Source organism: Rana temporaria, chromosome 5, assembly GCF_905171775.1.
Source record: "Rana temporaria chromosome 5, aRanTem1.1, whole genome shotgun sequence".
NCBI classification, from domain to species: domain Eukaryota; kingdom Metazoa; phylum Chordata; class Amphibia; order Anura; family Ranidae; genus Rana; species Rana temporaria.
The window spans coordinates 76,380,863-76,395,065 of NC_053493.1; the positions used below are offsets into that span (position 1 = coordinate 76,380,863).

Genomic DNA, 14,203 nt, shown 5'->3' on the forward strand with positions numbered 1-14,203 from the left:
TTTTTGGAGAGTGGCAACTACAGGAGCCAGTGGACTACGGGCTCTGGAGTGTTTGGTAGGATGGAGCTACATGAAGGAAAGCTACTGTCTGCATTGATATGATGTTATTGATGCAGCCGTGTGGTGCTTTGCGCTTAAAAATAGCTACCTTCAAGTAAACAGTTTATAACATAATATATTAAATATTTGAACTGCTTTTTATTACAAAGTTATCCAAAGCTGTCCCTACCCATGTCAGTTGTGACTGCAGATTAGGCCGTTTTAGGCATTATCTGGCAATAGCTGCCTGATATGTTAAGCAAAAAAATCATATCTCCTACTGATCATTATTGAACTACTGGGATGGAACTGCAGACCATGTCTCCAAACATACGTGATTATAGTAAAATCACCAGACTTTCAGCTTGGTTGCTAAGCATCTAGAGAGCTGGCCAAACACGCATACACAATCAACTGAACATTTGACATCTGGATGATTAGGTTAAGGGGCTTCATCAGTTGATATACAGCAACCTTCAAACTGCTAATATTCTCTGCTCAGTCCACATGCACAAACCCATGGAAGAATGTATATTTTATAACATAAATTTGCAATTTCTAAAATGTTTTCATTTAAGCAGAATCAAAATCTTCTCTTTTTTACATTTGTAGAGTGTGAATGGTCAGGGGGGTTCTATTGCAGTCTTTGTCCCCTCTAGGGAGATTTCTATCCAGTTCTTTTTCAGGTGACAAGAAGTCACTGGTACAGTTGGCGAGATCTCCTCCAAAGGTACATACACAAACAGCAACAAGAATATTTTTTAGTTTAGTTTGAAGGGCCAAAACATCTCTGATGTATTATTGCTGCATACCCATAGGGGAGAATTTCCCTTAACCTCTGTACTAGAGACAGCTGGTTACCAGAACAAGGTTAGAAGGAAAATATCCTTCACAGGAACCTAGACAGAGACAGAAACCTAAAAAAGTTCTAACCTGTTTCCACAATCCAAAAAGTAAAACATAAATAAAAAAAAGTTGGTTGGAGATTTACTTCAATAGCAGGGCAGTTCCTATACTTTGCCTCATAACTGTATATCTGCTGCGTGAGATCATCTAAGCCTATAGCAATGGTACCTCTGATAGGTGGTGAGATGTGAGTCACTACTGCGCTGATTACTGTTCTACTTCTTGAAGATGAAGCTGTACCTTAAGATCTGCAGTGCAAGAAGCAAGCTGTCTCTGCTTCATTCATTCTGAAGATCCGTGCCTTGCAAACATCTGTTGAGGCCTCTTTAATATTGCTTAACCATCCACCAGATCACCAGTCATCTGGGAGGCAATTCTGACAGTTGGCAAAGTAAGCAAAGCTCCCTGTTTACCAAGATGACCACCTCCATACAAAGACACAGAGCAAAAAAAAAAAAGCATGGTAGGGCAGCAATGGGGTAAAGATCAGCAATGTAGGCTATACCAGTGATTAGTGCTTCGCCCTCAGCTTTTTTTTTTTTTTTGCCATAGCTTACATAGCTCATGCCCTCTTTAAAATAACTGCACAATTATAAGGCAAGTCAAAGGTAATACACACTAAGTATAAAATGTATTGTGCCAAAATTGTATTTCACAATCTAAAGCTAAATTGTCAAAATGAGGCAAAGAATGCAAAATAACTGCTTTTCCTATGACCAGAATATCAGGAGTTAAATAAAAGGAATGTCTTTTTGTTATATACAGCAAGTCAACTAAGTTTACACATTCTCTTTACATATCCCAGGAAGTTATAAAACCGCCTTTAGGCTTCTTGCTTAAACCTAGACATTAAATACATTCAGACTAATGCAAGCTTACCAGCCAGTCTTGTTACTAAGGTTGTTTCCTCTGTACAATAATAAAAGGAACATCATGGTTGCTTATATTCTGATAGCATTGCTTGGGGCAGATTTCTAATATTTGCATGAAACAGATGAACAGCATGTGGCATGCTCACCCAGGTGAATGATGAGTTGAACAAACTGTCTAACCAACTGCTGTGGCTAAACATAAATCATCAAATAGAATCCAATACAGTTAAATATACAACTCACATACATGGCCACATGGTAGTTGCCGCATTAAAGAGAATAAATCATGTTTGCAACCTTTTTCTTTTTTAGATATAAATGCACAAGTGATCATCTTGACCATCTTTATGGTGTGAACAACATGATCAGTAGCTGGTTATCGTATACATACAAATGGGCAAATATATTTACACATTACTGTGTCTTGCTTTGCAGTGCTACATGGCGGGGGGCTGGTTTATTAAAGGGGTTGAGAATCTAAAATTGTGTGAACATCCAGTCATCTAAAAAGGGAATTTCAGATCACTTTGAATATCCAATCATGATGTGCAGATGCTTTCGACTGGATGAATTAAATTAATATTCATACAATTTTATGAGTGCAGATTCCCAGTTAGCCCTAATAGGTGTCTTTACTGCTCTTTCATAATGCAAGTTAGGACAGCGTAATTGCTCTGAGCCATTGAGAGCCACTTCTAGTGGTTATTCTACAAACATCTACTGTATAGTTAATGTGATGTTTAACCCTTTTTTTACATTTTAGCAGCGGTGGTCCACACTTACTTTAGATATTAAGTCTTCTTCTTTTAAATCATGCCTTTCCCTCTTGTTTGGAATCACTGCCCTGCCTTCATGTTTATGAGTGTCTTCTTTACCTACTATACTTTAAATAATATTTGTCTTCTTTCACCTAGCAGGATAGATACCCTTGTAGATACCCTGTACATTGCGCGTGTCCATACAAACACACAGCATCTGATAAGCCACTCCCCTGCTCCCTCCTCCTACCTCCTCCTAGCACATTGATTGACAGGGCTGATGAGTGCCCTCGTAGTCCATTCATTCTTTCTCCAGCTTTGTAACCTAAAGTTCACAAGGTGGTATGGGCACAAAGCTGGAGGGAGAGTGTTCAAGAGCCTGCTCTAATTCATCCCAAAGGTGTTCTATTGGGTTGAGGTCAGGACTCTGTGTAGTCCAGTCAAGTTCCTCCACCCCAAACTCGCTCATCCAAGTCTTTATGGACCTTGCTTTGTGCACAGGTGCACAGTCATGTTGGAACAGGAGGAGCCATCCCAAAACTGTTCCCACAAAGTTGGGAGCATGATTTGTCTAAAATGTTTTGGTATGCTGAAGCCTTAAGAGTTCCCTTCACTGGAACTAAGGGGCCAAGCCCAACCCCCTCCACCAAATGATTTGGACCAACGCACAAAGCAAGGTCCATAAAAACATGAATGAGCAAGTTTGGGGTACTGACCTAAAGCCGATAGAACACCTTTGGGATGAATGGAGACTGTGAGCCAGGCCTTATTGCCCAACATCAATGTCTGACCTCACAAATGCGCTTCTAGAAGACTGGTCAAACATTCCCACAGACACACTCCTAAACCTTGTGGACAGCCTGCCCAGAAGAGTTGAAGCTGTTATAGCTGCAAAGGGTGGGCCAACTCAATATTGAACCCTACGGACTAAGACTGGGATGCCATTAAAGTTCATGTGGGTGTAAAGGCAGGCATCCCAATACTTTTGGTAATATCAAACCCTCATTAAGGCAACGGATTTGGTATAGATAAAGGAAATTCCCAGACACTATTAGCCAGATTCAGAGAGACTTACGACGGCGTATCAGTAGATACGCCGTCGTAAGTCCGAATGAGCGGCGTTGTATCTTTGCGCGCATTCTTAGACTGAGATACACCTCACTGTTGCCAAGATACGACCGACGTAAGTCTCCAAGCCGTCGTATCTTGGCTGCATATTTACGCTGGCTGCTAGGGGCGTGTACGTGGATTTGCGTGTCGAATATGTAAATGAGCAAGATACGCCGATTCACAAACATACGTACGCCTGTCGCAGTAAGCTACGTCGTTTACGTAAGACATACGCCGGCGTAAAGATAAAACACCTCTATAGGTGGCGCAGCCCATGCAAGGTATGGACGACGGACCAGCCGTCATATTTTACATTGTTTGCGCAAGCGTACGTGAATGGGGCTGGGCGTAGGTTACGTTCACGTCGAAAGCATTGAGTAATTGCGACGTGATTCTGAGAATGCGCGCGCATGCGCCGTACCAACGGCCCTTATTTTACATTGGGTCACGGTTACTTTACATGTAGAACGCCCACTACCTGCCTAATTTGAATTAGGCGCGGTTACGCCGGGCTATTTTCGCTACGCCGACGTAACTTAGGGAGCAAGTGCTTTGTGAATACTGGCCTTGCCTTTCTATTTTACGTCGGAGTAGCGCAAAAGAGCTGCGCTACGCCCGCTTAAGCATACGCCGATCTACGTGAATCTGGCTAAATGTTTACAAACAGAAGTAAGTGGCCAATGCTGTTATTTACCAGCAATGTAAACAGTATTTTTCTTGCTTCACTTCACAGGCAGGATAAGGGCATCCCCCAGGAATGTAATTTGAGGGAATTTGACATGTTTTATGTTTTACTTTAAGCATTATTCTAAATCACTAATCCCCACCAAAGAAAATGTTTTAATTTTTATTTTATTTTTTGCTATATATGCTCCAGGGCAGTGCCCAGCACCCCCCATGCCATTTGTCAATCTCTTGCTTATTAGCCTACAAAATTACCATTATTCGTTTTTAACATTGACATACATGGGTTTAATCATGAAATGAAGCTGTAAATTTACAAATATGAAAAGAAAAATGATTATGTGCACGTCAAAATAAATATTGTTTGATAACTGGGATGGAAAAATGACTGTAAAAATTAGGTAACCTACTCTAAGAGCCAACATATGCTTTAAGCATCTGGTGGTCACAAGCTTCCACAGACAACAGTGTGGGAAGGTTTTATAAAAGAGGGGGCAGAGCCTGAATCTCTGGTGGAGGGCTGAAGTTGCTAGGGCTCCAAGAGATCTAAAATGACAGCGGCCGGAAACACAAATGTACATCTATATATGAAATAAAAATGTGTGTGATATGACCCTTTAGGTTACATGTATTAGCTGTGTTGTTCCAACACCTCCATTACACTAAGAAAATGTATTGTATTTAATCATATATGGGTGACATTTCCTCCCTGACCTCATATCCAACATCCAACATATTCTGTTTAGTCATTGTACCTAGAGGAATACTAATCCATACATATAACAGAATCAGAACATAGGATACCATAGAAAACTCTTATGCCCCATACACAAGATCAGACATTTGCCCGGCCAAACTAACATCGGAATTCTGACGGAATACCATTGGAGTAAAAGAGAACATGTTCTCTATCTAAACGCTAATGGAATTCCTCTGAAAAAAGTCAGACGGGGCATACACACGGTCGGAATTTACGATGGAAAAAGTCCGTCTGACTTTTTTCCTTTAGAAATTCAGGGCTTTAGAACACACCCTGCTTGCTCTGAACCAATGATGTTATCATACAATGCAAATTTCTACAACCTATAATTCTATGTAACTGATTCTTCATAGTTTTGCTATATATTACTAGTGTCCCAGTCTTTTTTAAACAACTCCTCAAAGTTTATCATGTCTTATTTGCAGTTTCCATTACGAGTCAAATTGTAACTGATACAGGATTAGCAATCCAATACCAGAGCCAGAGTATACAGAAAGATCTCTCCTGTAAATTGTCGGCTTTGGTAATCCAATACAACCACATGTAGGAGTTTTAGAACATCATTATTAATAGTGAAAGGTAGTATGTGATGAATGAAGAAGCAGAGCAGAGCACCGCACCGGGGTATCCAATGACCAGACAAGAGTAAAAGTAACAGCACTGTAACCAGTATGCACACATACAAAAATGCACACACACAAACACATGTGTGTGGACGCTATCGTACCAGCATGTTATCTGCATGATTTTTGTGTACAGATGAATAATACAAATCTTCTAACATCTGCATCCTTAAAGGAGTTGTAAAGGAATTTTTTTTTTTTCTGAAATGACTGTTTACAGGGTATAGAGATATAATAGTTAACTAATTCCTTTTAAAAATTATTAAAAATAGATAAAAATCAATCATATAATGTACCTGTAGTTTCAGTTTCGTTTATGCATCTAGTTTCATGCTTCTGTAAAGTACTGAGACACAGAGCCAATAGAGGGCAGTGATGGTTTGTAAAACAAAAGTGATTGGTTCTGAGGGGTTTAAGGCACACAGTAATCACACCTCCCTGATTAGTGCCACAGAGAGAAAGCTCCCATGACTTCATCAGGAAACAGACTGTTCAGAACAGAGAAGGATTAGAGCAACATCATAGCAAAAACGAACAATGAGGACATGAAACCAGGACTGCAGTAAGAAAAATTCCTTTAGTGACCCTTTAACTTATATAAAACCATGGGCTTCAACTTACAAAAGCCACTTCTGAAACAGATGTACTCATTTTACTGTAAAAAGAACAATACAAGCTGATTTTTGATCAACCTTCTTAAAAATGATTTTTGATTGCCCTTGGTGCCATGTAAATAATGGAAAGGAGCTTATCGTCAAGGAAAGAGAGATTTGGCATGCTTCAGTCACCTAGTTAAACCCCAACTCCAGCCCAAATAATTTTTTATTAGTCTCGGATAGAATAGAGAGGAGTTAAGCTGGCAATACACTTTCCATTCAGTCTGAACTGAAAAAATCGAACCGATTCTTCCATCCACACTATACAGCTCAGATGAACAAATCTCCCACTGCAGCCATTGTCTTTTGACAGCTGGCCCGCTGAAATTCTAAGGCCGCGTACACACGGTCGTTCCAAACCGATGAGAATGGTCCGACGGGCCATTTCCATCGGTTTACCGCTGAAGTGGCCTGATGGTCTGATGTGCGTACACACCATCGTTCCAAAAAACGATCGGGTCAGAACGCGGTGACGTCAAACACACGACGTGCTGAATAAAACGAAGTTCAATGCTTCCAAGCATGCTTCGACTTGATTCTGAGCATGCGCAGGTTTTGAACCAATCCTTTCTGTACTAACCATCGGTTTGGACCGATTGGGCAGCGGTCCATCGGTTCGATTTTGAAGCATGTTTTAAAATTTTGGACCGAAGGAAAACAGACCGATGGGCTATACACACGGTTGGTTTGGACCGATGAAACTGAACCTCGGTCCATTCTCATCGGTTTTGTCCGACCGTGTGTACGCGGCCTAACAGTATATGAACAGCTTCAGAAGCCCTATCAGGAATTTATAGCTGTCTACAGTATGTCCAAATGGATAGGGCAATTGGATAAGAAAACAGTGAGAGAGCGAAATCTCTACTTTGGGAATAGAGAAGGCAAAAATGCTTTTCTTTTTAGTGGAATGAGGAAAGGTTGCGATCCTGGAGACTACCATTTACCAAAATTCTGTCACAGTGATAACAAGTACAGTTAATCTCCCTATCAGAGTCATACATAGCAATTAAAACTTAAAAAACAAAAACTGACTAAAGTTCTCAACCTTTTCTGCTCTATTAAAAGAAAACGTTTGACCTGGTTTATGGCTTTTAATAATTGAGTCTGTCAGATGAACGCAATGCAATTTAAAATGTAGTCTCTGAATGGATTAATTTAACAATGTAAGAAAATAGATTAATCCAACGGTGTAATGCTAAATACTCCCTTTGGAGTGGCCATTTTGAATAATTATTTGCAGTGCCTAGGCACAGAGGATATTCAGAATTTTAATGAATTTTAAAATAAGACAAGTTCCACACGTGATAGATTAGGTTTATATTCAAACTATACTGAACTAGAGACTCCACACTTCCCTGACCATCCTGTCTTCCTAAATGTAAACATGCTAAAGGAATTAAAATACCTTCCGTACAGAAATTGGTGCTTGCCAAATGCTAGAGTTTTAGTCACATGATTTCAGCTAAAAGGGAGAATCAAAGTTCAAGCTGAGCTACTGATCCTCCTTATCTATCTGTACTTTGGTCCTCATAGCCTCTTCAGTAGACCATGCGACTAGTGCTTTGCCTTCCTCTGATGGCAACCACACAAACAAATGTTGGACCGCGGGTCATCTTCTCTACTAAAGACACTGACAATAAGGCAGAACCAATCTGGCGCTATTTGAACTCTGATCCATCTTTTCAACAGAGGTCAACTGACCAAAACTCCATTATTTCTTCATGTGACTTGGTGGGAATCCATAGCTCTGGTTTGGAAGGGAAAACTAGGTATATCAACAGTTCAAGGATGACAAAAGGTTTGAAACTACCTTAAATAATGCAATGAGAACATTGTGTGTGCGAGTAAACATTTATGGAAGCCTACAGCTTTCTTCTTGTTTATTAATGCATTCCATTTACATTATCACATCAAAACACCATAAATTACAATTTATGTATACTATTTGATCATAGTGATGAGCCAAACACCCCCCGGTCCGGTTCGTGTTTACACAGTATTCATTTTTTGAAGGATGAATCAAATTTAGTACTCTATAAAACTAATGTATAACTTAGCAGGGCACGTGCATGAATGGAAAAACTTAGACAAAAGTAAGGAACCATTTTCCAGCAGTCACAGTAGAGAAACCTGAAAAACATTTTTACCTACTGTAAAATACATAAGCAGTTCATTTTAAAATGACTTGAACCTTTTACATAACACCAACTGTTCCATTTGAATAAATATCCGTGTACTCAAATTCCATTAGAAATGATTCTCTCTGACAAGTCAATGCTCAGGTATGGCATGTTGCTGCCTTTTTCTGGCACAACCCCTGGGTTCTACACAGCAAAAAGCAGCTTTAAATAGATTTAATAGGTATGTCTAAGTCATGTTTAGAAATAAAACAACTCCGTGTGGTGGAACACTGTAACATTCACTTAAGCCGGGCTCCCAAGTGCCAGAAGAGAAAAGCCTTTTTATGTCGCTCAGCTTTATATCCCTTGTAGAACTGCACAATCAATTTACTAATTCATACTGTAATGCAAATTTCATATACCCACATAGCATGGTCCAGCTTGGTACGTGAACAGTCATACTTTTCCAATATCACAGCACAAATCCATAACATCATTCTGATATCTAGTTTTTTTTTTTTTTAAATATGAAAATACAATAATTTGCACACCTAAAAAAAATGTTTTAAACTTTAAATATCAATATTCATTTTATCTTTTAACCCTTAATGGCATCAACCTATGGAGATTAAAACCTCCTCCTAACAAAATCTAATTTGGTGCAAATATCATACTGTCTTGTCTAAGTGTAGATCAATACCTAGGATCTAGTATCAACAAAGTAAATTCATGACCCAAGGAATATTACTGTACTGTCTTCTTGGGTTCCTTTAATTATTGATCCAAATAGGCAATTATTTACCAGAATGAAATAAGAGAATCTTTGCTTCACTTAGGTGCATGATTATTTCCCTCCAGAGAGGCTGGCTAAGGAAACTGCTGATCCCCTTTTTTTTAAACTATTGGCTGCCTTTAAATCTTTGCTGCCTGGTTGCCTCCTATGTGCAGAACAGACAAAGTGAATATCTGTGAGCATCTCAAATCACGTTTTCCAGCTGCAGAAAGTTTACAAGGAGGCATCTCCAGTTAATGAAGGGCACAAGGTGCTAATGAGAATCTAACAGACATAGTGGGACCTTGCTAGCCCTGCTCCCTATATATGTTTTTGCACAGGGCAGGCAGGGATGTGTGCAGACAAGTGTGCTTCCTTAGCCAAATGATTTTTTTTTTCAGCCATAAACTGATCTCTACTGGAAACTAGTTCTGAAAACCCATAAGCAACTTCCCAAAGTCCACCAGGAGCACTCTGTGGAATGTATAGATAGGGACAGAAGACGGCTTAATTATCCTGCCTGGTATTCTGTAGCTATGCATAATTGATGAAATAGAGGCAATCTGGTAAAAATAGCAAACTCTAAACTGCACAGGCTACGGAGCACAGCTTCAGGCAGTCGCACTGGTACGTTCGTAGTGACTCAGGTGGCATATTAGCATCAGCTGGAGGAAATCATTCTCAAACAATTCCCATGTAATAAAAGAAGATCACAATGGTATTACCTGCTCCTGCTGATGCGCTGTCTTCGCTGGGGGATTTTGTTCCTTAGCTGTGGTCATGATCGCCCCCCACTTGTGCCCACCGCACCGGTCTAGGCGATGCTAGCGTCTTGTTAAAATGCCCCAAAGCCAAAAGAACGAGTTACTACTCACTCCATCACAACAGTCTTCTATCCATTCAAAGGCATATTACAGGGGGAAAAAAAGGAAGCCCCTCACACAAGGATTAAAGAATGCAAAATGATAAATAAAGTCAAGGGAGATGCAAAGATACAAGGCTCTTTACAATTAGCAACAGCCTCTGCATCACAGAAGCAATGATAACTGCTTGGCAACCTGCTACTGGCAGCAGCATAGCTTGGAGACAACCTAGCGATGGAGCCCCCCCTCCTGCTTCTCTTTCTCTACTCCAACCCCTCCTCTTTCTCTAGTCAGACTAACAGAGCATGCACCAGCCCGCAGCCCTGCCAGCAGAAAGGTAGCACAGCCTTCTTTCCCCTCTATGTAGGACTGAGCAAGAGAGCCAGATGTAATGCACAGCCTGATTGGATGCTCAGAACTAGGGATACAGGACAGTTGGAGGCTACGCTGTGCACTTTGACTGGGATTTCCATTCTGCTTTTGCTCTCTGTGGTCGGAATGTCACATCACACACAAGGGTTCTGAGGATGCAGTGTGAGTCTGATCCTGTCACTGGTAGACTGCACAACATCTGCAAAAATGCAGGCATCTATCACAGAAGAGAGAGGGACATCAAGGCAGCCAAATGAACAACTTGGTATTTTTTTTTTTTTTTTTTACCCATCAAGACTTTATTTTCTCAAGGATGGTTTACATTACATGCAAACCTTCTTGATGAATAAATAATGGGCAATGAACAAAGCACGACAACTCAAATCATACGATAAAATGTAATCTTTCACACATAAGGGCAAAGAAAACTATAATTGTGTTGGGTGGTACAATATGATTAACTGAAGTGTGGACTTTATTGCTGCCTTGTTCAGGAGAATGAGAAACACAAGTGCAAAAGTAACATGAATTGCTATGTGGCTGTGTTGGCGTTTTGTTATTGAATGCAGAACAGTTTTTCAAATCATAGTTTGGGTTTATGTAATGCCGCGTACAGACGGTCGTTTTTTGTGATAGAAAAAAACGACGTTTTATGTGATGAAAAAAAACGACGTTTTTCAAACTTCATTTTCAAAAACGATGTAGCATACACACCATCGTTTATTCCAAAAGCTCTAGAAAAGCGCGGTTACGTTCAGCACGTACGACGGCACTCTGTTCCATTCAAACTAGCGTCCCAACTTGCTTCTGAGCATGCGCAGGTTTAAAAACGTTGTTTTAGCCTACACACGGTCATTTTTTATGAGACATAAAACAACGTTTTCCCCACACATGGTCATTTTAATTGACGTTTTTAAAACGTTTTTTTTTTTCATCACATAAAGTGATGGTGTGTACGCGGCATCAGTGTGTCGTTTTCAGGACATCTCTGTATGTATGCTCCCCCCCGCTGATCTGTCACAAGTTTATTTATCAAAATATACATGCAAAAGTATGCAAATAAAGTGTAATTCTGCGTACACACGATCATTTTAAATGACATTTTTTGAAAACAACGTTTTTTTCATGCCGAAAAATGATCGTGTGTACGCGGCATTATATTTACATTGGGAATGGGCGGGGGGGGGGGGCAAGTGGTAGTGTTGAGGTTTACAGGGTAAGTCAGTTTTGGTATGAGAATAGTATGAGTTAACCTGAATGTCACTGAAAAGTCACAGGTTCCCTTGAGAGGGCACCTTCCCCCACCCACTGGTGCTTGCTTTCTCTGCCCTCTCTTGCTGCTACTGAAGCTTTGTTCATCTTTGGAAGTGTGGAGTCTAAAACCTGTGTAAGCTCCATGTCAGACCTTACACAGGGTTCTTGAATGCCTACCCTCCCCTAGGTGACTAGATGACAATTGTCTGATCAGGTCCAGGAAGGGGATTTATAAGGGTTTTCAAAGGCAAGTAGAAAGTTGTGGAAGCATTGGAGGGTTCTTTTCGGTATGTGGGAATGGCCCCATCTAGAGAACCTGTCACTTTCCCTGAATGGGTAAGTGACAGATTGCAATATTGTTTTCAAAATACCCTTGAATTGCTCTTCCCTTCTCCCCCCTGTTGTAAGGTCTAGTGGATGATGAATAAGCTGTAATGCATACCTATTTCTTCTCTTCCCTGGGCAGCTGACACTGTCAGCGCCCATCAGTGCCACCTATTAGTGCCCATCCATGCCGTCTATCAGTGCCCATCAGTGCTGCATATCAGTGCCGCCTATCGGTGAGTGCCGCCTATCAGTGCCCATCAATTCTACATATCAGTGCCTCCTCATCAGTGCCACCTTATCAGTGCCAACTCATCAGTGCTCATTAGTGCTGCCTCATCAGTGCCCATTAATGCCGCCCCATCATTGCCTGTCAGTGAAGGAAAAAACAAAGTTTTATAGTAGAAACAAAGAAAAATGTTTTTTTTTTAAAATGTCTTTTTTAGTTTGTTTAGCAAAAAATAAAAACCCCAGTGGTGACCAAATACCACCAGTAGAAAGCTTTATTTCTGGGAAGGAAATTCAAAAAATGTAGTTTGAGTATAATGTTGCATGACCGCGCAATTGTCAGTCAAAGTGCAACAGTGCTGAAAGCTGATACAGGGGGTCCCCGACTTACGAATGGGTCAGGGACTTTAGGTTTGTTCTTAAATCGGAAATGTTTGTAAGCCGGCCCGCATGCGCAGAATGACAATTATGTAATTTTACAACATTTTCTGATGTTTTCCGTTGTTCCGTCGAATGGCCGCGCATGCGCAGAACGGGAGCTACGTTGCTTTCCGATGTTTTCCAATGTTCCGTTGAATGGCCGCACATGCACAGAATGGGAGATACGCTGCTTTCCGATGCTCCGTCGAATAGCCGCGCATGCACAGAATGGGAGATACGCTGCTTTCCGATGCTCCGTCGAATAGCCGCGCATGTGCAGAACCGGAGCTACGTCGCTTTCCGATGTTTTCCGATGTTCCGTTGAATGGCCGCGCATGCACAGAATGGGAGATACGCTGCTTTCCGATGCTCCGTCGAATAGCCGCGCCTGCGCAGAACGGGAGATACGTTGCTTTCCGATGTTCCGTCGAATGGCCGTGCATGCGCAGAACGGGAGATACGTCGCTTTCCAATGTTTTCCGATGTTCCGTCGAAAGTGCCTGCTGTCGAAAATAGACAAAAATGCCTGCGTAGTTCGTAAGTAGGAGTTGTTCGTAAGTCGGGGACCCCCGTAATTGTCCTGAAGTGGTTAAACTTCACTAAAGGTACTTTTGAAGGTCACGTTTTCATAATTGGGTACATACATGAAGGTTAAAGGTTGATTTATTTTACCTTGACTGAAATCCTCTTTATAATACACCTAAATTATACCTGATCTGCAATGTGCAATAACTCGTAACATCCAATCACAGATCACCTTTTATTGTTCTGATATCCATTCCAGAACAGATTTTGTCATGTAATGTGGTGGGTAAGGTCTGGAACTTTGGAGGGGAAGTCCTAAAAAAGACAGCATGCAAATCAGGCCAACAAAACGAAATGATTGTATAGTATAGATACGACCTTTAGCACTTAATCCTTGGTTGCCTTCAGGGCCCAATAAATTACTTTGAAAAAAAGCATCCAACAATCTGAGGACTAGAGATGAGCCGAACACCCCCCCCCCCCCCCCCCCCGTTCGGTTCGCACCAGAACCTGTGAACAGACCAAAAATTTGTGTGAACTTTAGAACCCCATTAAAGTCTATGGGACTCGAACGTTTGAAATCTAAAGTGCTCAATTTAAAGGCTAATATGCAAGTTATTGTCCTAAAAAGTGTTTGGGAACCCGGGTCCTGCCCCTGGGGACATGTATCAATGCAAAAAAAAAAAGTTTTAAAAACTGCATTTCTTTCATGAAATTGCGACTAACTACAGTACTTAACCATTTCAATACCAGGCACTTTCACCCCTTCCTGCCCAGGACAATTTTCAGCTTTCAGCGCTGTCACATTTTGAATGCCAATTGTGCGGTCATGCAACACTGTACCCAAACTACATTTTTATCATTTTCTTCCCACATATAGAGATTTATTTTGGTGGCATTTGATCACCTCTGGGGTT

General features: G+C 40.9%; 1 protein-coding gene across 4 annotated transcripts in view; it reads right to left on the minus strand.

The window, feature by feature from the left end:
* The window catches only part of DPP6 (dipeptidyl peptidase like 6), a 1,751,424-nt gene that overhangs the window by 779,879 nt on the left and 957,342 nt on the right, over positions 1–14,203 (minus strand). Inside the window, exon 1 of one of the 4 annotated variants that reach the window (XM_040352726.1) lies at positions 10,026–10,437. The exons of the other annotated variants lie outside the window; for them this stretch is intronic. Coding sequence (XP_040208660.1) covers positions 10,026–10,082 — 57 coding nt within the window. The 5' untranslated portion in view covers positions 10,083–10,437. Of the gene's footprint in view, positions 1–10,025; positions 10,438–14,203 lie in introns of those variants that run through there. 4 annotated transcript variants of the gene reach the window in all.